At 39.6% G+C, this 21,498-nt stretch overlaps 3 protein-coding genes, 1 long non-coding RNA gene and 1 pseudogene across 5 annotated transcripts; 2 read left to right on the top strand and 3 right to left on the bottom strand.

The window, feature by feature from the left end:
• Positions 1-364: 364 nt before the first annotated feature.
• Positions 365-443, bottom strand: LOC112181059 (annotated as a pseudogene).
• Positions 444-2,334: 1,891 nt separating this feature from the next.
• Positions 2,335-6,364, bottom strand: LOC112176165 (adenylosuccinate synthetase 2, chloroplastic). Its single transcript, XM_040510586.1, has 7 exons — positions 6,358-6,364; positions 6,043-6,110; positions 5,377-5,472; positions 4,611-5,303; positions 4,081-4,392; positions 3,362-3,906; positions 2,335-2,523 (listed from the first exon to the last, which is right to left on the bottom strand). Exons 1-6 carry the CDS (start codon positions 6,362-6,364, stop codon positions 3,715-3,717), a joined length of 1,368 nt encoding a protein of 455 aa, XP_040366520.1. The 3' UTR covers positions 2,335-2,523; positions 3,362-3,714.
• Positions 6,365-6,853: 489 nt separating this feature from the next.
• Positions 6,854-7,507, bottom strand: LOC121050752. The gene is made up of 2 exons (XR_005803772.1): positions 7,194-7,507; positions 6,854-7,081 (listed from the first exon to the last, which is right to left on the bottom strand). It is a non-coding gene; the product is annotated as an uncharacterized LOC121050752 (long non-coding RNA).
• A 3,787-nt stretch (positions 7,508-11,294) lies between these two features.
• Positions 11,295-15,388, top strand: LOC112177006 (dolichyl-diphosphooligosaccharide--protein glycosyltransferase subunit STT3B). The gene is made up of 6 exons (XM_024315156.2): positions 11,295-12,406; positions 12,790-13,326; positions 13,434-13,888; positions 14,097-14,219; positions 14,563-14,622; positions 14,947-15,388. Exons 1-6 carry the CDS (start codon positions 11,480-11,482, stop codon positions 15,074-15,076), a joined length of 2,232 nt encoding a protein of 743 aa, XP_024170924.1. The 5' UTR covers positions 11,295-11,479; the 3' UTR covers positions 15,077-15,388.
• A 256-nt stretch (positions 15,389-15,644) lies between these two features.
• Positions 15,645-21,357, top strand: LOC112179218 (plastid division protein CDP1, chloroplastic). Of its 2 annotated transcripts, none has more exons than XM_024317567.2 (12): positions 15,645-16,012; positions 16,251-16,364; positions 16,448-16,585; positions 16,945-17,049; positions 17,146-17,268; positions 17,641-18,009; positions 18,117-18,212; positions 18,375-18,506; positions 19,042-19,107; positions 19,185-19,958; positions 20,335-20,522; positions 20,787-21,357. In XM_024317567.2, the coding sequence occupies exons 1-12, from the start codon at positions 15,761-15,763 to the stop codon at positions 20,869-20,871; spliced, it is 2,442 nt and encodes an 813-aa protein (XP_024173335.1). In that variant the 5' UTR covers positions 15,645-15,760; the 3' UTR covers positions 20,872-21,357. The 2 variants fall into 2 exon arrangements, with proteins under 2 accessions (XP_024173335.1, XP_024173336.1); XM_024317568.2 differs by having other exon boundaries at positions 15,646-16,012; positions 18,375-18,494.
• Positions 21,358-21,498: the final 141 nt, after the last annotated feature.

Raw genomic sequence — 21,498 nt, 5'->3', positions numbered from 1 at the left:
CACATTGTAACCAAAGCACAGGAAACCAAAAAAAAAAAGAAAAAAACAAGGAAAACAACTTCTTAGAAAAACAGCACCTTTAATCTGGCATTACACAGAACAACAGCTGCACCCACAACCACAACTGAAAACCCAGAACAATAACAATGAGCTCCAAAATTGAGAACAAAAGACTCAAAACAGCTAACAAATATAAATATATATATATATATATATCAGAACAATACCCTTTTACACTACTTTGAGATCGTAATGAAACCTTAGGCATCTCAATACTAATTCATCTCTCTACAAACAGTTGTAAAAGTTTGATGAAAGAGGAGTGGTGTATCAATTTTTAGATCTCCTTGGTATACGTTTGATGAAATCAGATATAAGTCATTCACCACCTTGCATCTCTAGGATGCAAGTAAGACTGGGCGACAATCGCTATTATCATTTTCACTCAAAAACCAAATTCAACTTTACAAATTGCAAGCTAAACAAATACAACAGAGCTAAACAAATTTATTTATACAGTGGTAGAAATGGGGAAAAACGACCAAATGAAACATTGCTAATTCAGACCACTTAAAACAACACAAAAACTGAAGTACAGTACTGCTTTGAGTTATATTTGGAAATTCAAGTTTACAGATAAACTATTCAGTTATAACTGCAAACACTATTTGCTATTTGGTCAAATTGTCTATCCAGCAACAGCTAGCTAGCAGCAAGGTTTGAAATTTCATTTTTGACTAAATTTTCGGCACTTTAGATTAGTGGAAAGTTTGCTGGAAATTGCGGGTGCTGATGAAAATTTCTATTTTTTTTTTCTATCAATATTGGTGCTGGAAAAATTAGTTTTGAAGATATGTTGGATATCACTCAAAATACAAAAATTTTGATGGAAACTTCAGTGGTTTGAGAAAATAGATAATCTCATTACTTATCTGTGACCAGAAGGCACATACATTGATTCAAGCAACAAACTGACAAGTACGCTCACTCGGTCACTATAAAACAGGTTTAGACGTTTAGCTCGCTTAAAGCCCAACCACAAGGGACCGACTCAAAACCCTGACAACGAGCAAACATCAACGCCATTGTCGCGCCACTGAAAGCCATCGAAGTCGCCGTTGGAATAGAAACCTGGTGACCACCTCACCAACAGACTACCGCCACCATCTCAGCCGTAACAGACTATGAGAACCTCGACCAGATGCCATATCCAGTTCTCGCAGCCACTCTACCTGCATTAAGCCACATCATCATCTAGACCTAAACGTCACGACCGATTAGATAACTTTGCAATTTGTCCACAATTCATCCTTGTATGTAAAATACAAGGTTAACACCAACATGAGCTGCTCGCCTAGGCGATAATTTTTCAGGGACAAAATCAAGATTAAGGGTAGAGAAAGCCATTCACAAAGATTTTCAAGCCTTTTCCACTTATCCTCAAAATCATCGCATTCAGCAAATTAGTTAGAATCCAGCAATTGAATGGGCTTTTCAAGCAGATCTATAATTTTCTTCCCATCCGCTCTAATGACCTTGGTGAGACTAGAAACTGTAATCCTCATGTTTTTTGCCTTTGATCTGACAGTGTTACATAATATAGCACTATGAGATGTAATTGTAATTCAAGGGGTTTCTGCTAAATGTAATTTGTTGTCTGCTTTAGCACCCACTAATTTTGTTTAGCTGATAATATCACTCAAAGCAATCAGAAGTTTTTCAAAATAGAGAAATTCCCTCAAGCTCCAATTGTTGCCAGATCTTCCTACCTAGCAATTCATGCATTACAACAAGCAATGGTACTGAAACAAAATTTACCCAAGACCTAAAAAGAACAGTCAATGCTTGGGTGCAGTACATCAAAGTCATAGCCATGCGAAACATCTCCCAACACTTAAGGGAATAAATTCCTCCAACACTAGAAGCTTCATTTTACTTCTGACAATGTAAGTAATGTGATGACTATTTGTAAATGAAGGCATCACGTCCAAGTAGGGCTGGCAACTGAACGGTCACGGGCGGGTTACGAGCGGGCTTAACGGGTTGGCAGTCTTAACGGGTTTAACCCGTTATTACGGGCGGGCTTAACGGGTTGGCGGTCTTAACGAGTTTAACCTGTTATAACCCGTTAAGATAACGGGTTGAGCCCAACGGGTTCGCGGGTTACCTGTTGGAACCCGTTAAGACCGCTAAGTTTTTTTTTTTTCATTTTAAAATTCTTTTCTAATTTTTTTTTTAAATTATTTTCCAACCCATTCCCATTGAAACTCTTTTTTTTTTTTTTTTTTATTCACTTTCTAGATATTATAATATCAATGTAAGCTACTCACATTCTTTGAAACATATTAGACTCACAATTCTCATAATAGGTTGAATCCAATGTTACTTGAAACTAAAATATTACAAATTCAAAGAAAATCTTTACATGAAACTAAAAAAGTCTTTAGTTGGTGTGGCCTTGTCCATTCAATGTCAAATCCAACACATCTTCAGTAAGTTGCTCCAAATCAGTTCGATCTTGGTCTAAATTACACAAAAAAAGAGAGGCAAATTAAAATAAATATTCACATGATGAAAAGATAAGAAGCTAATACAATGGGCATTCCTGATCTATATATTCAACCCTCTACCACCATTCAAAACCTCCTCTTCCTTATCTTTCTTCCTACCATAAAAATTTGGTCTCTCTATCTCTATCTCTCTCTGTTCCACTGGTTCTGAAAACCTGTGTGTTCTTAAAGCTTTGATTGTTGTGTTTTCTCACATACCAATAAAGCTCTCTTAGTTTGGTCCTAGCTTCTCTAATGCTTAATATATACATATCCAGCTCTTCATGTTTGAGCTAGATTGATGTCTCCTGTACTCAGTGAAGTTCTCCTCTCTGGGTTTATGATAAACTCCGCACTCAGACGCAGGACCCATTTAGTTCAATCCTTCACCGTTGTCTTCCTCTACTGGTTCTACGTTTTTTCATGAACAACTGACCTCAAAACCAAAACCTTAATATATAAACTAGCTTTGCATCACATTTGCTAAACAACAGCTAAACTCCAATTCTAACAATTCCCTGAGCTTCCTAGAAACAGAAGCCCATAAAGAAGTGCAGAATCAAATCATCTCCACAGATTATCTAGCTCCTTTGCCCCTTCATATTCTCAGAAAAATCCATATATATATATAAATCCATATATATTGCACATCAGAAAAATAAAAAAACCCAGATCCAAATACAAACACCAATTCGCAAATCCCAGAAAACACAAACACCCACCAGTTCGCAAATCCCAGAAAACAAACAATACAGAGATCGATAGAATGAAAGCTAAGAAAACATAAATGAAACAGAACAAGCATGACTCACCATGGAGCCCGTCGGCGAGAACAGAACAAGCTGAAAATGAAGAGTTGCGAGAAGTGAAAGAAGAGAAATGGGTAGACTGTAGAGGGTTCCGTCGGCGAACTCTTTGGCAGCGGCGGCCGGCGGCGTAGAGATGGGTGGCCTAGAGGGTTCGAGCAGCTAAAATGGAGAAGAAGAGAGTGTCAGCGAGAGAAGTGAGGGTTAGACTGTTAGAGTGTTAGACTGTTTTTTTTTTCTTTCTAATTGGGCTCCATGGGTTCCGTCGTGCAAACCGTTTCCGCCCGTTAACTAACGGGTTGGCAGCTCATTAACACGTTAAGTTATTGGGCGGAAATAAATGGGTTTTTAGCGGGCGGTTAATGGGCGGTTAACGAGTCATGGGCTGAATTGCCAGGCCTACGTCCAGGCCCGACACCAATGTAATGGATAGGTACACCAACAAGTTCTTCTATTCTTTCCACGTACTGACGTGCAGCCTTTGGAAGTTCAGAGTAGCTCCTTACATTAGAGATGTCAGTATTCCATCCGGGCAATACTTCATATTTCACCTAAGCACAGAAAAACAACATCACCAATAGCTAACAATAAAATTTTACTGTTTAACATATACAACCAGTGACCATATTGCTCAAAAGAAAAACTAGTACTAGTAATTATCTAACTGAAATTGAGTAACAAGAGAAACAATAAATCCCAAAAATAAGGGAGAGAAGAAAACTTGCCTTCACTTGCTCAAGAAGGCGAAGATCTCCAGGGAATGATTTGATTGGTGTGCCGTCACTAGTTTTGTAGGCGACACCCAACTGAATTGCGGGAAAATCAGACAAAACATCTAGTTTGGTGAGATTGAGAGAAGAAAAGCCATTAATCTGGCAGCAGTATTTCAGTGCTACTATATCAAGCCAACCACAGCGACGAGGGCGACCAGTAGTTGGGCCAAACTCCTGACCTTGCAACCTAAGAAGGTCACCCTCTTTACCTAAGTTTTCTGTGGGGAAAGGACCAGAACCAACTCTTGTAGTGTATGCTTTCACCTGCAAAGACAAAGATCAAGTTAGCAACAGGACCTCTATACCAACACCTAAAAACAGAATTATAGAACATGCAATTTTCTTAAGTTGTTGCTCTTATAAGTCTAAAACTGTAACAACAATGAAGAATTGGAGCAAGGCAAGGATGTAATGATGATATCAAACAATTGAAAAACCCAATCCAAAATAAATTTAAAAAAAAAAAAAAAACACCTACTTACCACTCCAACGAGATCACCTAAAACTCTGGGAGCAATGCCAAGACCGGTACAAATCCCACCAGCTAAAGGACTTGAGGAAGTGACAAAGGGGTACGTTCCAAAGTCAATATCCAACATTGTTGCCTGACCCCCTTCAACTAAAATCTTTTTCTTCTCAGAGATGGCTTCATTCACAACAAGTACAGTATCAGCAATGAAGGGTTCCAATCTCTCAGCAAAACTCTTGTACTTTTCTACTTCTTCTCTAAGCATCTGGGGGCCATACTCAAAATCTTTGAATCTTGATGCAGCATCTGACAACAGAAGATCTAGCTTCTGAGGTAAAGTATCCATGTGCCTCAAGTCACCAACTCGAATGCCATTCCGGATAACCTTGCTAGAGTAACAAGGTCCAATGCCTCTCTTGGTAGTACCAATGAAAGATTTAGCAAGCTCAGATTCTCGAAGCCCATCCACTGCTTGGTGGAAATCAAATAAGAGGTGAGCACGATCAGAGACCAATATCCTTCCCTTGCAAGACACTCCATTAGATTCGAGGCCATCAACCTCTTTAAAGAGGCCCGGAAGATGCACCACAACACCATTCCCTATAACACAGAGAGTATCCTCATTGAGAATACCTGAGGGAACAAGGTGAAGTGCAAACTTCTTTCCTTCTGCATTGTAAATGGTGTGTCCAGCATTAGCTCCTCCCTGAAAGGAAACAAAAGAAAATCAAGAAACCAAAATAATCTGGCAATGCTATCAGAGTGTTTCTTTGTCTTACCTGACAACGAGCAACAATGTCAAAGTGCTCGGCCAAGATGTCAACGAGTTTACCTTTACCTTCATCACCCCACTGGCACCCGAAAACTCCTGAGACCTGGGTTAGAGACTCAATTCGATTAGGCCCACTGATGGGGGACCCAGCCACACTTAGCAATGAGGGGGGGGGGGGGGGGGGGGGGGGGCAACTGAGGGCTTCACTGAGCATACAACGACATTTCTGGGGCGCTAGAGGAGATTAAACCTGTTGTGGTGGGTGCCCAAATAGCATGTTTTGGAGAGTGGGTTGGCATCAAGGGCTGCAAAGGCTGAGAGGTTGTTCATGGTGAAGCACTGAGTGAGATAAAAAACTTTGAAAAATGATATACATATATGAAGGATATCTAAAAAGTTGACAAAATATAAAATGATAATCTTAAAATGTTTCGATCCCCGACCCCAATCATAGTTATAGGCAGTTGTAAGGTTGGACATAAGAAAGTAAAAGGAACTAAAGTGAAGTTAGATCACCATATGGCCAAACTGATACCCAACTAACGACCATCACACTGTTGAACAAAACAGATATTTTGTTTCCTTTACTGTATTTATGAGGAAAGATTTGTTTAAGTATGCAATGCTTATATGAAAAACTATGGCGAATGATAAACCTATAACTTTCTCTTACCTGATTCTTATCACAACATACTGATCCTGCTTTCAGCCTACTTGCAGGAAGGATCCATAAGTTCAAATCTACCAAATACAATGTAAGTAAGTCAGAACGGACATCTATATTTGTGGAGCAAAGTAGAAGAAAGCAATATTATTTTTAGCCGAACCCCTCACTCCCCTGTTACTTAAAATACGCACATAAGTAAATAAACAGACATGATTTTGAAAGAAGAGATAAGAAAAAGAAAAATAAGGAAAAAAAGAAGAAGATGGAGCTGAAGAAACTGAAAAAGAGGCAACCAAAAGAAAATCATTTTAGGCAGCTAACAGCCCATCCTGTGCTACCTCCTGCAATTTAATTGCAACTCCAAAGGCTCAAACATCATGGCCACAGTGGAAAACAACTGTACGGCCCACATACAATAGGTACATAGATAAAACAACATTGTAACTCATCTACATCTCTGAAATCAAATTATCCACATCTCTTACATTTCAAAGACTCAGTAATAACATGGCTGTCAAAATAACACACAGGTAAAAAGAGAAAAAGATGGAACTCATCTACCTACTCATGCAAGGTAACTGCATCTATCAATTTGCTACAAGAGGGTATCTAAGCACATATTTGAGTAGTATACATTATACATCGCAACCGATGAACATCAACAAACAAACTCATAAGTTTGCAGCCGCCTAGAGCAAATAAGACACTCATCTCATCTACCTGCTCAAGCAAAGCAATTGCATCTACCAAATTTCTACTACGAAATTCCACTCTAAAATTTCAGTCTGAGAAAATAACCAAGTGGAAACATTAAACATCAGAAACAATGAACATCAACAAACACACTCACAAGTTTTTAGCAGTCAGTGACCGTAAATATAAGCATAAAATACACAACCACACACTCATCATTGCTTATTATGTTGAACACATGAAGGTATGAAGCACTGACCCTACCCAAATCACCGATCTTCGATGTTTTCTTGTGACAACTCCCCGGTTATGGGCATCTAGCTCCTGTAAGACCATTATACGAAACCCTAACCTGCAATCATCAATCACAATTAAATTAAACACTCAACGAGATTCTTAAAAACTAACGTAAAATTAAAACCCTAACTCGGACTGATCCTCCAAAGCCAAAGAGAGAAGTTTACCACATCGTTCGTGCTCCGTAGCAATGAACTCCCAATCGGCATCACTCATATCGATTGAATCGAAGGCCGGAGCGGTATCGCGAACCAGAAACGGCACACCATATTGGAGATCCGGGGGGCAATGCTCCGTCTTCTCGAATCGAAAAGACGACGAGGCAAGGGCCGGCGATTAGCATTCATGTGGCTCTCGTCCATGAGACGGAGACGATCGCTTCCGTCGTCGATGGTGATGTTGGGCGAAACCCTAGAAATGAGTTTGAGGAACACGGGAGCGAATCGACCTGAGAATCTAGAATTACAGTTACTAGTATTTGGCGAAAGAGTAAAACCCTAAGAGGGTCAAAACTTTTCTTCACCGGACAAAATGATACCCAACTTTCAAAAGTGATCAAAATGATACCTAAATTTTTAAAAACAAATCAACTTGATACCCAATTTTCAAAAGTGATCAAAATGATACCTAAAGTTTTAAAAACAAATCAATTTGATACCTCAGTTTAATTTTTTGTAACTTTTTGTTAAAATTGATCACGTGTGGTACAGTATTTTATGGGGTTATAATAATATTTTACACAAAAAACTATTTTTCAATTATTTTTTATTTTACTTTGTTAATTCTCTTCTTCTTCTATCTCTGCCTCTCTCTCTCTTCCCATTTTTCTTTGTTTCTTTAAAAGTTGGGAAACATCGGAACTTTATTTGTTTCTACGATTGATGGTAGAATTGAAATTGAATGGAATATATATATTTTTAATTCTATAGAAGAAGAAGATTGGGTTATAGATGATTGATGGCCCTCTGACCACAAATCACTTCAATTTTTGTGCTTGATTTTGCATTTGATTTAACAAAGAAGTTAAAAAAAAAGGGCTAAATACTGACTACTACGTAGTTTGGGTCCAAAATCAATTCAATCTCTAAACTTCTAATTTCATCAAGAACACCCCTGCACTTTCAATTTTGAACTAATAGGTCCAATTTGTTAGTCTTCAGACAATTGAGTCATTTAACTTGTTGACGTGGCTCATATATGGCTTATGTTTTATGATGAGGTGTTGAGGTGGCCTGCATAGTCAATTTTAGAGTGAGTCCTACTATTAGAAATCTATTAAATAAATAGTTTTTCAACAAATAATCCAACTATAACTTGAACTCATAACAGAATATTAATGAATTGGACCTATTAGATCAAAATTGAAAATACAGGGGTGTTTTTATTGAAATTAGAAGTCCAGGGACTGAATTGATTTTGGACCTAAACCACAGAGTAGTAACTAGTATTTAGCCCTAAAAAATAAACTGAGGTATCAAATTGATTTGTTCTTAAAACTTTAGGTATCATTTTGATCACTTTTGAAAGTTGGGTATCAAGTTGATTTGTTTTTAAAAATTTAGGTATCATTTTGATCACTTTTAAAAATTTAGGTATCATTTTGATCACTTTTGAAAGTTGGGTATCATTTTGTCCGGTGAAGAAAAGTTTTGACCCTAGTGGTGGGTTTTACTCTTTGGCGAAATATAACGCATTTGAAAATGTGGAATACCCGATTTACCCCAACCAAGGAGTATTTTCGGCATACAAAATAGAAAATAAAATTCGCCAAAATTTTCATGATAATTGTTGTAAAAGTAGAGTTTAAAATTGACTAACAATCTAACATAAACTTTTTTTTTTTATCAAGTGAAATATCATTCATTCAAACTGCAATTACAACATTGCCGCAATTACAGCACTCAAACACGGGTTTACAATCGAGTAAAGCAGCAAGTGAGTAGTATTACGCTTACTTACTCTTAAGACACTACACTAATGTGTCAATGATTTCAACGACGAAGGCTGAATTGGATGGCTAATCGAGTTAGCTAGGCCAAAATAGGCAGCAATGACTAGGATGGGATTAAACCACAATAGAAATCGATCGGGCAGGCCATCCCAGGATCTCCCGAAAACCTCAACACAGGCTGGTAATAAAATGCACGACCAAAAGCCGGCAGAAGACTGGGTCCTGTTAACCCTAAACCAGCTGCCCAATTCAAACCAATCGTCAGAACTCATGACACTAACTACCCTAACTCGAAAGAGAAGGGACTTATTTAAGGTCAAAAAGACCCAAATATTGCAAAACACTAAACGACTCAAACCAAAAACAGAAGAAAAAACTAAACACAAAAGCCCATCCAAACAACAAGGCCCAAGCACAAAGACCCGGCCCAACCACCACTCCCCACAAGGATCCAGCGTCGCAATCCACCAAGGCAGCACCGCGATCCACCAAGGCTGCTGCCGGCAAATCGTGCCCCGCCGGCAAAACACACCACGCCGATGATCCTCGTCAGTCCTCGTCCAACCTCCCTCACGGCCCACATCACCCGCTGCACCTGCACCGTCGCTTCCCCACCACTCCTGCCGCTCCACCACCAGCGTCAAATCCCCAGGACCAGCGCTCCCCTGCCTGCCTGTCCTCGTGCACCTCCGTAGACCCAAACACCCAAAACCCATGGATCTACGATAGGATCCGAATTCAAACAACAAAGGACCGTCGTTGATCCACTGATCCGCAGCAGCGAACCTTAGATCCTGCCACACCTTTCGACCTGCGCAAGACGCCTCCCCAATCCGACTAAGATCCGATGCTGGACCGGTCTCAAACCCCAACCACGCCACAGATCCAGATGCAGCCACCACCGTGCCTTCCTCCATTCATGAGTCAGGCCTTAGCCCAAGAACCACGCCGCAAGCCCATGTTATCATCCTCTCCCGGACCGGAATGCAACGGCAGGGGCATAGGGGCGTTCGGCCGGGAGAGAGCACTCTCGATCACGCTCGATCTCCCTCTAGTTTTTTCTCCGTGTGTGAGGCGCGTTCTCCTCTCTCACTCTCGGTATCTAACACTATATGAAGTTGGTTTGTATTTTATCTAACATAAACTTTAGGTTCATTTTCACATTAATCGTCCACTTTTTTATTCCTAAAAATATTAGTTATAGATTTAAGCTAACTAAGGCAAATAAAAAGATTATTTCTAACCCGACATTTTAATTTAGAGATTTGGTCAATTTTCAAATAAATTTAGAAACTACGAATAAAAGATATTCTTATGAAATTTGAACCAAGTTAAGTTGGCAAAAAAGTTTAGCTCCTTCAGTCAAAATAAGTATTTGTTATTTATATACTACATATGTTATAGAGGTGGCAAACTTCAAGCTTCGAGCTATGTTCGAGCCAGGTCCATAGGTGGATCGTGCCGTGCTGTTGTCCCAATGAATCTTTCTTTCTCTTTTCTTGTATATTTATACTCCATGTTTTCTTTTTTGATAACTTAAATTTTGTTTTTACTAACTTAAATTTTGTGTTTTATGAAAATGTTGACTAAATAATGAAAGAGGTAGTGTGAATTTCACTTCCCCATTTTAATTGCAATGTGAGCTACTTTAGCCAACCAGTCATCTTCTAGCAATACATTGCCCAAAGAGCATTCAACCTAATGGAAGATCAGCAAAAAGCTAAATTATATGAATGTATATAGATCTCACATGGGAAAATAAGGACATTGGTTATATGTTTATAAGAGTTTGGGCTACTCCATCCATTGCCAATTGGTTTTGGATGTGAATCCCATATTGGCTCATGTGTGCACGTTTTGCGACCACAAGTTCCACGTTACCTAATATCCGACATGTGAAAATGGAGACCTTGCATATGGGTTTATAAGGGTTTGAGACACCGGAAAATTTTCAAGCCATATACATGAAGTCGTGAACAACTTATATTGGGTGATGAGGGTTTAGGACATTGGCGAAATTTCAAGCCATGGGGTTTGAGACATTGAGAATTTTCAAGCCATACACGTGAACACACCCCGATGGTTTGGGACAATGGTGAATTTTCAAGCCATACACGTCTTATATTAGGTGATGTGGAGCGCGTTGAGAGTATGGATTCCACATGTGAAAATGGCGAATTTTCATGGTGAGACTGTATCACTGTAAACAAATATCAGGCCCATAGTAGTAAACCCCCTGTTAAAATAAAACTAAAGTAGTGAAGGCCCAAAGTTAGCCCATATCAGGGTTCAAAATCTCCTCAGTAAGACTAGTCTAACACTATTGCTGGTGAGCCCTGCTTGACCTGCATTCGTTCTTATCGCAGATCCCCTTCACAGTGTTCAGTGTGTGAGTCTGAACAAACAGCTAGTGTATTTTTCTCAATGCAAAATCCCAATCCCCTTTAAACCCGAAATTCGAAATTGATTTCCTCTGAGTCTCCCATACCATACCAACCAAACATGGTCGGGAAACCAATCTCCGAGCACGTCAACGGCGGAACAAACACTTCGAAAACCACCTCGCCCAAGCCGTTCTCATCAGATCTCCTCAGCAACCTCTCATTCAAAACCCTAAAACTGAAAACGAAGCAGCAGGAGCTCCTGATCCGAGTCTCCATCCTCTGCTTAGTCTATGTCTTGGCATTCATCACTCGCCTTTTCAGCGTGCTTCGCTATGAGTCCATGATCCACGAGTTCGATCCCTATTTCAATTACCGCACAACCCTCTACTTGACCGAGAAAGGTTTCTACGAATTCTGGAACTGGTTCGATTCTGAGAGCTGGTACCCTTTGGGCCGGATCATCGGCGGCACTCTCTACCCGGGCCTCATGGTCACCGCCGCCCTCATCTACTGGGCTCTCCGCTTCCTCCGTTTCGCAGTCCACATTCGTGAAGTCTGCGTTTTAACTGCGCCGTTTTTCGCCTCCAACACCACCATCGTTGCTTATTTGTTCGGAAAAGAGATTTGGGACACCGGCGCTGGCCTTGTTGCAGCTGCATTGATCGCCATTTGCCCCGGTTACATCTCCAGATCGGTGGCCGGGTCCTATGACAATGAGGGTGTGGCCATTTTCGCCCTGTTGTTGACATTTTACCTGTTTGTCAAGGCTGTAAACACAGGGTCACTGGCTTGGTCCTTGGCCTCGGCCTTCGGCTACTTCTACATGGTTTCGGCTTGGGGAGGTTATGTGTTCATTATCAACTTGGTTCCTCTTTACGTTTTGGTGCTCTTGATTACCGGACGCTACTCCATGAGGTTGTATGTGGCTTATAATTGCATGTATATTGTGGGGATGTTGCTAGCTATGCAAATTCGGTTTGTTGGGTTTCAGCACGTGCAGTCTGGGGAGCATATGGCTGCCATGGGAGTTTTCTTCTTAATGCAGGTTTGCTTCTCTATGCATACGTTTGTTTCTCTCTAACTGTAAAATGCTTTTATCTAAATGTGTTGACCCAGTGATGAAACTATATGGCAATGCAATAAAGATCATACAGTTAATGGGAGATCATAGTATACTCTTGTATATCTCTAAGTGAATAGATTGCCACATTTTTATTCTTAATTCACCTCCGTGGCACTTAAACTGTAGTCTATGTTTCTCTAATTGAGAAAGCACTAAAACTGTTATTGTTTACCTGCAGTATCATAAGATAGAATTGCTACTAGGTTGCCATAGAGAATTGTTTAAATACAGAGTCAAATCGATCAGTTCATTTTCTGGTGCTAACTTGAACTTTTCTTGTGGTGGCTGGTGGGCGGTGTTGGTAGGTATTTTATTTCCTTGACTGGGTTAAGCACCTGCTAAGTGACACAAAGATGTTCCAAGCCTTTCTAAGGATCACTGTGACCTGCGCAGTAGGTGTTGGTGCTGTTGCTCTGGGACTTGGCACTGCATCTGGGTATATCTCTCCATGGACGGGCCGGTTTTATTCTTTGCTTGATCCAACATACGCAAAGGATCACATTCCAATTATTGCATCTGTCTCTGAGCATCAGCCAACGGCGTGGTCATCTTTTATGTTTGATTTCCATATCTTACTCTTCCTCTTCCCTGCTGGTCTCTACTTTTGCTTCAAGCGATTGTCTGATGCGACGATATTTATAGTTATGTATGGCCTTACAAGCATGTATTTCGCTGGGGTAATGGTTCGGTTAATTCTTGTTGCCACACCTGCTGTTTGTCTCATAAGTGCCATTGCTGTCTCTGCGACTATAAAGAATTTGACACAGTTGGTAAGGGCGAAGGACAAGGTTCCCCAGACTGGTTCTACCAAAGGAGCCAGTAGTGCAAAGGGTTCTTCTAAGGTGAGATCTCTATTGATATGATACATGCATTCATATAAAATTTTCATTCTTGCTGACTGGTGAATAGAAGCCGATAGTACTATTCCTCACATTTTTCTTGCAAACAGGGTTCAATTGATCAATCTCAGCCTTTTCAAAAAAATGGTGCTATTGCCTTACTTTTTGGTGCATTTTACTTGCTTAGCAAGTATGCAACCCATTGTACCTGGGTCACATCTGAGGCATACTCGTCTCCATCAATTGTCCTGGCTGCAAGGGGTGCTCATGGGAACAGGGTCATTTTTGATGATTATCGTGAGGCATACTTTTGGCTTCGTCAGAATACTCCTCCGGATGCTAAAGTGATGTCATGGTGGGATTATGGCTACCAAATCACGGCAATGGGAAACAGAACTGTTATAGTTGACAATAACACCTGGAACAATACACACATTGCTACCGTTGGGCGTGCAATGTCATCTTATGAAGATGAGGCATATGATATAATGAGATCTCTTGACGTGGATTATGTTCTAGTTGTGTTCGGTGGTGTTACTGGTTATTCTTCTGATGATATTAACAAGTAAGTTCATTTGAACTTTTGACATATCTCTGTTTCTCGGATAATACTTCTAGAAGCCTTTACTTGTTATGCTCGTATCGTTTGTGCTATCCCATCAATAATGGTGATCCATCTCCAGAGCCATTTTCTTTGATTTAATTGAAATCAAGATTCTTATCTGTTGTTATTTCGTTTTCATTTATAGTAATACATTTTTTTTTTGTGCTAGATTTCTGTGGATGGTGAGAATTGGGGGTGGAGTATTTCCTGTAATTAAGGAACCTGATTACCTTGTTAATGGAGAATATCGTGTTGACAAAGGTGCAGCTCCAAAAATGTTGAACTGTCTCATGTAAGTGTCATACAGCAGCTAAGATGTGTAAAGTTTGGTTTATGTGTGTGCATAAGTTTCTTAATACGGTTAATTCCGTTTATTTGTTAATTGTACTACTCTACTCTGACTTTGTTTGAAGGTGTAATTATTGATGTACCTAGACTTATATAACATAAATTAAGTAGAGTTTCGTTTCTACTGGAACGACTGGTTCTGATGTGGGAGTTCTGGTGCTGTCACATTTACATTACTCTTAGATCACATTCATGTTGGCGACTTGTTATATTTATTGTTTCCAAAATTAGTAGGAATTGGTATCATGTACAAGAATGACATATATTTCAATTTTGTTGGTGTTTAGGTACAAGCTGTCTTACTACAGATTTGGAGAGCTGACTACAGAGTATGGCAAACCTCCTGGGTAAGTTTCATCATTCATGTGGCTTGAATCTTCAGACACCCACACACACACAATTGTACTCATGCGATTCATAGACAAACACACACAGGCCTTTGCAGATTTGGATCAATGTCTCGATTTTTATACCATGTGTTTATTTTCTGGTCAAAGGACTTGGCTTTAATGAGCAACTAATGTTATGATTTCTGCTTGGAGAAGCCTTGTTTATTAGCTTATTAATTTATTTTGGCACATTAATGTTTGCAAATGTTGCATTTGATATTGTGCAACCTTGATTAAAATGTATGAGTCGAACTACTGATTTTTGTTTGTTTGATTATACAGGTATGATCGTGCAAGGGGGGTTGAAATTGGAAATAAGGATGTCAAACTCGAATACTTGGAAGAGGCATTCACAACATCCAATTGGATTGTTCGTATTTACAAGGTCAAACCACCTAATAATAGGTGGTAAGATGCGGTGCCCTTGCTGCATTGGAGGAGCAGGACAGTAATGATAGAAGATGGAGGATGAGAGAGCTTGAGACTTTAAATATAGTTTAGAGTAGTGAAGCGAAACGTAATTTTCTTTAGAGTCGGTTGGTTTGTAGCACTTAAGGCCAAGTCTTCTACTTCCTCATTTGAGACCCCTACTTGGATGATGACCGTCTTTTTGCCTCACTGACTTGCAACGGTTTTTTTCATTATATGGTTGAGAGACAGAGAGATTATTCACAATGTAACATTTGAGCAGTTTAAATTTCGTATGCTTTTAGTACCATTTTCACTTTTCACTGCTTCAAAATGAAAACGTGGAATGAAAGAAGCAAAGAACATGTTTACAAAACCTGTGACCTCCCATGTGTAAAAAGAAGGATGTAATAGTAGATAGATGGTTCACTATTAAAGTGCCGACAGACTCTAAAAGAAGAGACAGCAGAATCATCACGTAGAGAAGAGAGGATCAATTACTACATAAAATGTTTCAGTCCAACCCAAAAAAATTGAGCAAAATGTGTAAGATACAAGTACAAGTAAGATGATTAAACGGTCCAAAACTTGTCTCCTTTAAGAAAAGGCAGTGGTTGCTTGTTCAACCCGAAAGCCCAAAAATGGGGAGCAATGTAATCAAAGCATCTTGAAAACCAAGGGCTTGGTTATGGCTACTCTCCTCACCATTCCACCTTGCTCTTGCTTCTGTCGAACTGCTCGAAATCACAATGTCGTCTTCTGCGTACAAGCCTGTCACTCCAGAGTTGGCATTTCTAGGGTTTCCAGGATGACGAGAAAGGATGAGAATCTCACCGCTCTCTGGGCTCTGAATGCTGTCGACACCCACCACCACCACCACCACATTGTGGAGACTCCTCCAGCTCGCACCACCGTTGAAATCCCCGTCACCTGTTACCAGGTCTTCTGCTTATTTCTTCAGATTACTGGACTAGCGCCATCAAGGCATTTTGTATTTCTAATTCGCACAGCTTCATTCAACTGTTGAACATAATCTGCCATCACTTAGGGTTATAATCAAACTTGTCAGAGTGTGCAATTTGTGTATTGTTCACATGAATGATTATGAAATTTTTCTCCATCATCTTTGCTTTCTCATACACTACACTGCATTTAGTAACCGTGGAATAAACTTGCAGCTCATTGGTGTTCCTGATCGAGCCGAGAAAGATGAGGTTGTTAAATCAGTCATGGATTTGAAGAGTGCTGAAATTGAGGAAGGTTACACCATGGACGCTGTTGGATATCGCCAGGTAGAATGTGTGGAAACAGCATCTTCCGTGTTGCTTCATTTTCAATATTATCTTTATTTTTATCTCTTTGATTTTCTTTCCAGGTTCTCTTAATGGATGTGAGAGATAAGCTTCTTTTTGAACCAGAATATGCTGGTAATATTAAGGAAAAGATCCCACCTAAGTCATCCTTACGAATTCCTTGGGCATGGTTGCCAGGTGCTCTTTGCCTCCTTCAAGAGGTACACCCTCATTTTTGTTCCATCTACTCGGTTTAATACTCGGTCGAGTGTTCAGCTTTCAGCTTTTCATTATCTTGTTTTTATTCCCAAATAAATACTTCTAATCACTAGTTACTCTAGTGTTCCCACAACTCATATTGGTTGTCAGTTCTTTTGTCAATACTTGTGTGAAATGTTTTTTTCTTATCCGTACTGTTACACTACGTAGGGTGCCAATATGAGAGTGGGAACCTTCCTACTTGATAGTCAGTTCTTTTGTCGAAACTGTAATTCACCATAATTTTTTGTTTAGTCAACACAAGAACAAACTTTGGTTTTGGATATGCATGTGATTATGCTACTGGATTCCTCCATTCTAGGTTGGGCAAGTTAAGCTTGTGCAAGATATTGGCCGCGTAGCTGTTCAGCATCCAGATGCTAAACCGTATATTCATGATCTACTTCTTTCTATGGCATTAGCTGAGGTAAGGCATATCAGCCAAGAGGTCAGGATATTGTAACATTCGTTTAATTGCAGCACTGTTATGCCTCCTTTTCTTATCCTAGGTGCTTTCTTGAAGTGTGCAACTGCAAAGATGGGTTTTGAAAAGAACAAGGTATCCCAAGGATTTGAAGCACTTGCTCGTGCTCAATGCCTTCTAAGGAGTAAAAAGTCTCTTGGGAAACTATCATTGTTGTCTCAGGTAATCCTCGCATCTTCTATGGGCTTTCTGTCAAATTTTATATGAATTATTATACGGCATTTAATTGTAGAGCCTGCTAGTAGGCATCTGGTCTGTTGCTCTGGAACGGGTGTGCCAGTCTAATTATTTGACCAAGTTTTAGTGCTGTGTTACAAAGTAGAGATCAGATATCTGGTTAAGAGATCAAATTTTAGTGGATCAATTTTCGAGTACATCATAAATTCCTATTCAGAAGAACCTGGTGGCTGATATTTCCAAAATATAACAAATTTGCTGTTAGACAGCATTTAACTTTGTGCAATTCTCATTTTTGTGCTTAAGTATATTGCCTTTTCTGCGGGTGTAAAGCTTATAGTTGATCATGTTTAACAGATAGAAGAGTCTTTGGAGGAGCTTGCACCGGCCTGCACTTTGGAATTGCTAGGCATGCCTCACTCACCAGAGAATGCTGAAAGAAGACGAGGAGCAATTGCAGCCTTGCGTGAACTGGTTAGACAAGGGCTTGGTGTGGAAACATCATGCCGAGTCCACGACTGGCCGTGCTTCCTGAGCCAAGCACTTAATAGACTAATGGCTTCAGAGATAGTTGATCTTCTTCCATGGGATGATTTAGCTATTACAAGGAAGAATAAGAAATCACTTGATTCGCAGAATCAAAGGGTTGTAATTGATTTCAATTGCTTCTACATGGTATTAATAGCTCATGTTGCCCTGGGTTTTTCAAGCAAGCAACAAGAATTGGTAGGTTCTTTCCGCTCCTAACTTACGAGGTTTTAAATTAATTTTTTGTTAGGAAGGTTTGCAAAATAGCATCTTTGAATTCCATTTCTTACTTTTGGGATCTGCAGATTGACAAAGCAAAAACTATATGTGAGTGTCTGATTGCATCAGAGGGTTGTGATCTAAAACTTGAGGAAGCTTTTTGCTTGTTTCTTCTTGGTCAGGTATATATTTTATGCTTTATCCTAATTTTTATATTTTGCTGTTTCATTAAAATACTTCTGGACTATTGCAGAAACTATGATTTTTTTTTTCTTTTGTCAATTGAGTTTTCCCCTTCTGGTTCCTTATGAGTTTTTAATACTTGGTGATATCTTGGTTTCCAGGGTAATGAGGCTGCAGTTGTTGAAAAGCTTCAGAAGCTGGAATTAAATTCAAGTTCTGCTCCGCGGATGTCAATCAAAGGGAAGGAAATTAAGAATAGTGATGGTGCAAAGCAATCATTGGTATATCTCTTGGTGTGTATTGGCATTATCATCTTAGCTGTCACTAGGAAAATTCTTGTGGTTAACATCTTTAATCTGAAACGTAGTCATGGAGAGGTCCTGAGACCTTTGGAGTCTTCCCTCTATCATATAGGTTGAATGCTCACTTTGCTATATTACAGTTTATCATAGATTGAACATCAATATATATGCAGAAGTTTTTTGTTGTTGATTGAAGGATATGTGGAAGTAGCTCAGTCTACTTGGTTGTTAATTAGCTGGATGTTAGGGCCTTGGTTGTGGAAATGGCTCACTCTTGACTTTTGCTTTCTGAATCTATCACCTAGTGGCATGTACGTCAATGGTCAGTAGAAGCACTAACTAGTAACCAGGAAAATCTTAAGTAATTTTTTTAGGCTGCACAGTAGGTCGTAGATGTTGTCATGAAACATCCAATGTGTTCTATGTTCTTGGCCCACTTTACACTCTACTTTTTTCACTACAAACTTTATGTTTGTTTTCAAGGTGAGTACTTTCTCATGTCGGACTGCCTGCTGAACTTGATCAGGAAATGTGGCTGAAGGATGCTGTCCTTGCTGTCTTTCCAGACTCACGCGATTGCCCTCCATCATTGGTGAGATTCACATGGATGGCTGCTAAGGGATAATTACTTTATTTTACCAATGAGTTTATGCATGCATTTGCTTGCAGGCTAACTATTTTGGTGGTGAAAAGAGGACTCCTGTTAGCAAGAAAAGTAAATTAGCTCCACAGACTTTACCTATTTTAAGTCATAGACCAATGTCGACTACTCTTGTGTCAGAGCGGAGAGATTTCGATGACTTTCTTTCCCACATGAACTCTTCTCAACATCTTGGAACAGCTGTTAAACAGTTGGCTCCAACTGATCTGCAAAGCCCCTTGATATTGGGCAAGACTGGTGGTGGGAGCAGTGGTAATGCTGGATCTGTTCAAATGAAAAGGAATCTTGGCATGCGCCATGGTAAAGTTTGGGTAGGTTGGCTCACAAGAGGATTTCTGGTGGGAAGGATCACTTTTGTTGCTGTAGTTGGGTGCATTGTCTTTGTTACCTTAAAGTTAACGGGCATGAAAGGAAATGAGATCAGAAGTGCTTCTAAACGAGCCCACAGTAAACCAAATTTGCACACAAGTTCCGTTGCTTGGACAACAGATTCATCTGTAGATTTCCGTCTGGGCCCTGCTTATATCAAGGGTAATGGACTCGCTGGTGGACTTAAGAAGGTTTTGATGATTTTTATGAAGCAGGTAAGGAACTGTGCAGATACTGGAAATCCACCAGTTTCGCATCTGTTGTCTTCAACTTCTTTGTGCCGGAGACCAATGTCTGTTGAGGAAGCGGAAGATCTTGTCAAGCGATGGCAAGAAACTAAAGCTGAAGCTCTGGGGCCCAGCCATGAAATTCAGAGCCTCTCTGAAGTCCTTGACGAGTCAATGCTTCTTCAGGTACTATTGTTTTAATAAATTTATGTAATTGAATAGTCATCTGACCAAAATTTGATCTATGGATAGTATCACATGGCATACATGGGATGTGCAGCAGACATGTCATTTCAATAGTCCCTGCCATGCAGTGGCGTACTGATGTTACCACTAGATAGTATACTTGCTCCTGAATGCAAACCAGGATGCTAATTATGCTATATTTATTATAGTTCTGCTTCATAGGAAAAGGGAATCTTTTGAGTTCAAAGTCTCAAATTCATTCGGTGCAATAATAGATGTTATCATGAAACAGACACACTCGAGTTCCTGCTAGATTTCAAATTTGCACACCTCTTTACATTTTTGGGTAGTTACTTATGATGTGTATGGTTTGCAGTGGCAAGCTTTGGCTGATGCTGCAAAAGCAAGGTCTTGTCATTGGAAATTTGTTTTGCTACAATTGTCCGTCCTGCGAGCTGAAATTTTATCAGATGAGGTTGGAGAGACGGCAGAAATTGAGGCTCTGCTAGAGGAAGCAGCCGAACTTGTTAATGAGTCTGAACCAAAGAACCCAAGTTATTACAGGTAAATGAAACTTATGATGTGTTTTCAATGGATAATCTGGTATGTGTTTATAAACTTTGTGTTGTGGGTCAATCATTCAATCTGGATTTCAGTTTGCAGGCTCTAAGTTTAAATTTGTTTTTTTTTTTTTGTGGTTTTTGGGGGGGTTGTCAGGTTTTTCTTGTCCTTTTTTCTTTGCTCTTGTTCAACCAAATGTGAAACTGTTATTTCTCTTACAAAAAATGTACAATAAAATTGAAAATTATTATTTTTCATTGATTGCAGCACCTATAGAATTTGGTATGTTCTAAGAAGGCAAGAAGATGGTTCCTGGAGGTTCTGTGAAGGGGAGGTTCAAATACCATCATGACATTGGCCTCCTTGTTTCTGAAAAACGTAACCAGCCATGCTGAATAATGCTGTGCTAACTCTGGTTCCTTGCATATATAGTTTTTTTGTGTGGAGGGACAATGAATTAGAAGTGTGGATTTCAATTTAGGGAGGTTTTTAGCAGAATGACAAAGGGTTTGGGTAGATAATTTTACATTATGATGTTGATAGTTTTCACTTCTATTGAGCTTTGACAGAATAGGCAAGGAATTCTACGTACTGGTTCCCTATTTGCTGTGGACTCGGGCTCTCTGACGAATTATTAGACGTATTCAAAGGCAATTGAAATGGAATTGTTTGGCATGTACCTAAGGAATCCATTTTAGAGCGAGTTGAAAGGATTTCTAGTTAGCCAATGGGCCACATTGTTAAAAAGAGACTAAGCATCAGATACAATGTATTTGAGATGACTAGATGCCATACATTTGAATGGAATGAAGTTAGTTGTTCTGGTTTGGGTCTTGAAGTATGAAATGTAAAAAATAATAAAAATTGATGTTCGTTAAACAAGCAAATGCGTTATCATGACATTGAGTCATTGACTAAAGCCCTCGATTCAACAATTTCTAATATAGATTATTCTGGTTTGTATTATCCACGATGTCCA

This window comes from Rosa chinensis, chromosome 7, assembly GCF_002994745.2.
Source record: "Rosa chinensis cultivar Old Blush chromosome 7, RchiOBHm-V2, whole genome shotgun sequence".
Taxonomy (NCBI): Eukaryota; Viridiplantae; Streptophyta; class Magnoliopsida; order Rosales; family Rosaceae; genus Rosa; species Rosa chinensis.
This window is presented reverse-complemented; position numbering and strand designations above follow the sequence as displayed.

Coding starts and splice junctions, on each gene's coding strand:
- LOC112176165 (XM_040510586.1), bottom strand. Junction 5,473..6,042: donor TATGTTGTGATAAGAATCAG/GTAAGAGAAAGT, acceptor TCTCTAACCCAG/GTCTCAGGAGTTTTCGGGTG. Junction 3,907..4,080: donor GCCTTCTTGAGCAAGTGAAG/GCAAGTTTTCTT, acceptor TTCTGTGCTTAG/GTGAAATATGAAGTATTGCC.
- LOC112177006 (XM_024315156.2), top strand. CDS start 11,480: ATGGTCGGGAAACCAATCTCCGAGCACGTCAACGGCGGAACAAACACT. Junction 13,889..14,096: donor TCTTCTGATGATATTAACAA/GTAAGTTCATTT, acceptor TTTTTGTGCTAG/ATTTCTGTGGATGGTGAGAA. Junction 14,220..14,562: donor AAAATGTTGAACTGTCTCAT/GTAAGTGTCATA, acceptor GTTGGTGTTTAG/GTACAAGCTGTCTTACTACA.
- LOC112179218 (XM_024317567.2), top strand. CDS start 15,761: ATGGCTACTCTCCTCACCATTCCACCTTGCTCTTGCTTCTGTCGAACT. Junction 17,050..17,145: donor TTTCTATGGCATTAGCTGAG/GTAAGGCATATC, acceptor GCTTTCTTGAAG/TGTGCAACTGCAAAGATGGG. Junction 20,523..20,786: donor AAGAACCCAAGTTATTACAG/GTAAATGAAACT, acceptor CATTGATTGCAG/CACCTATAGAATTTGGTATG.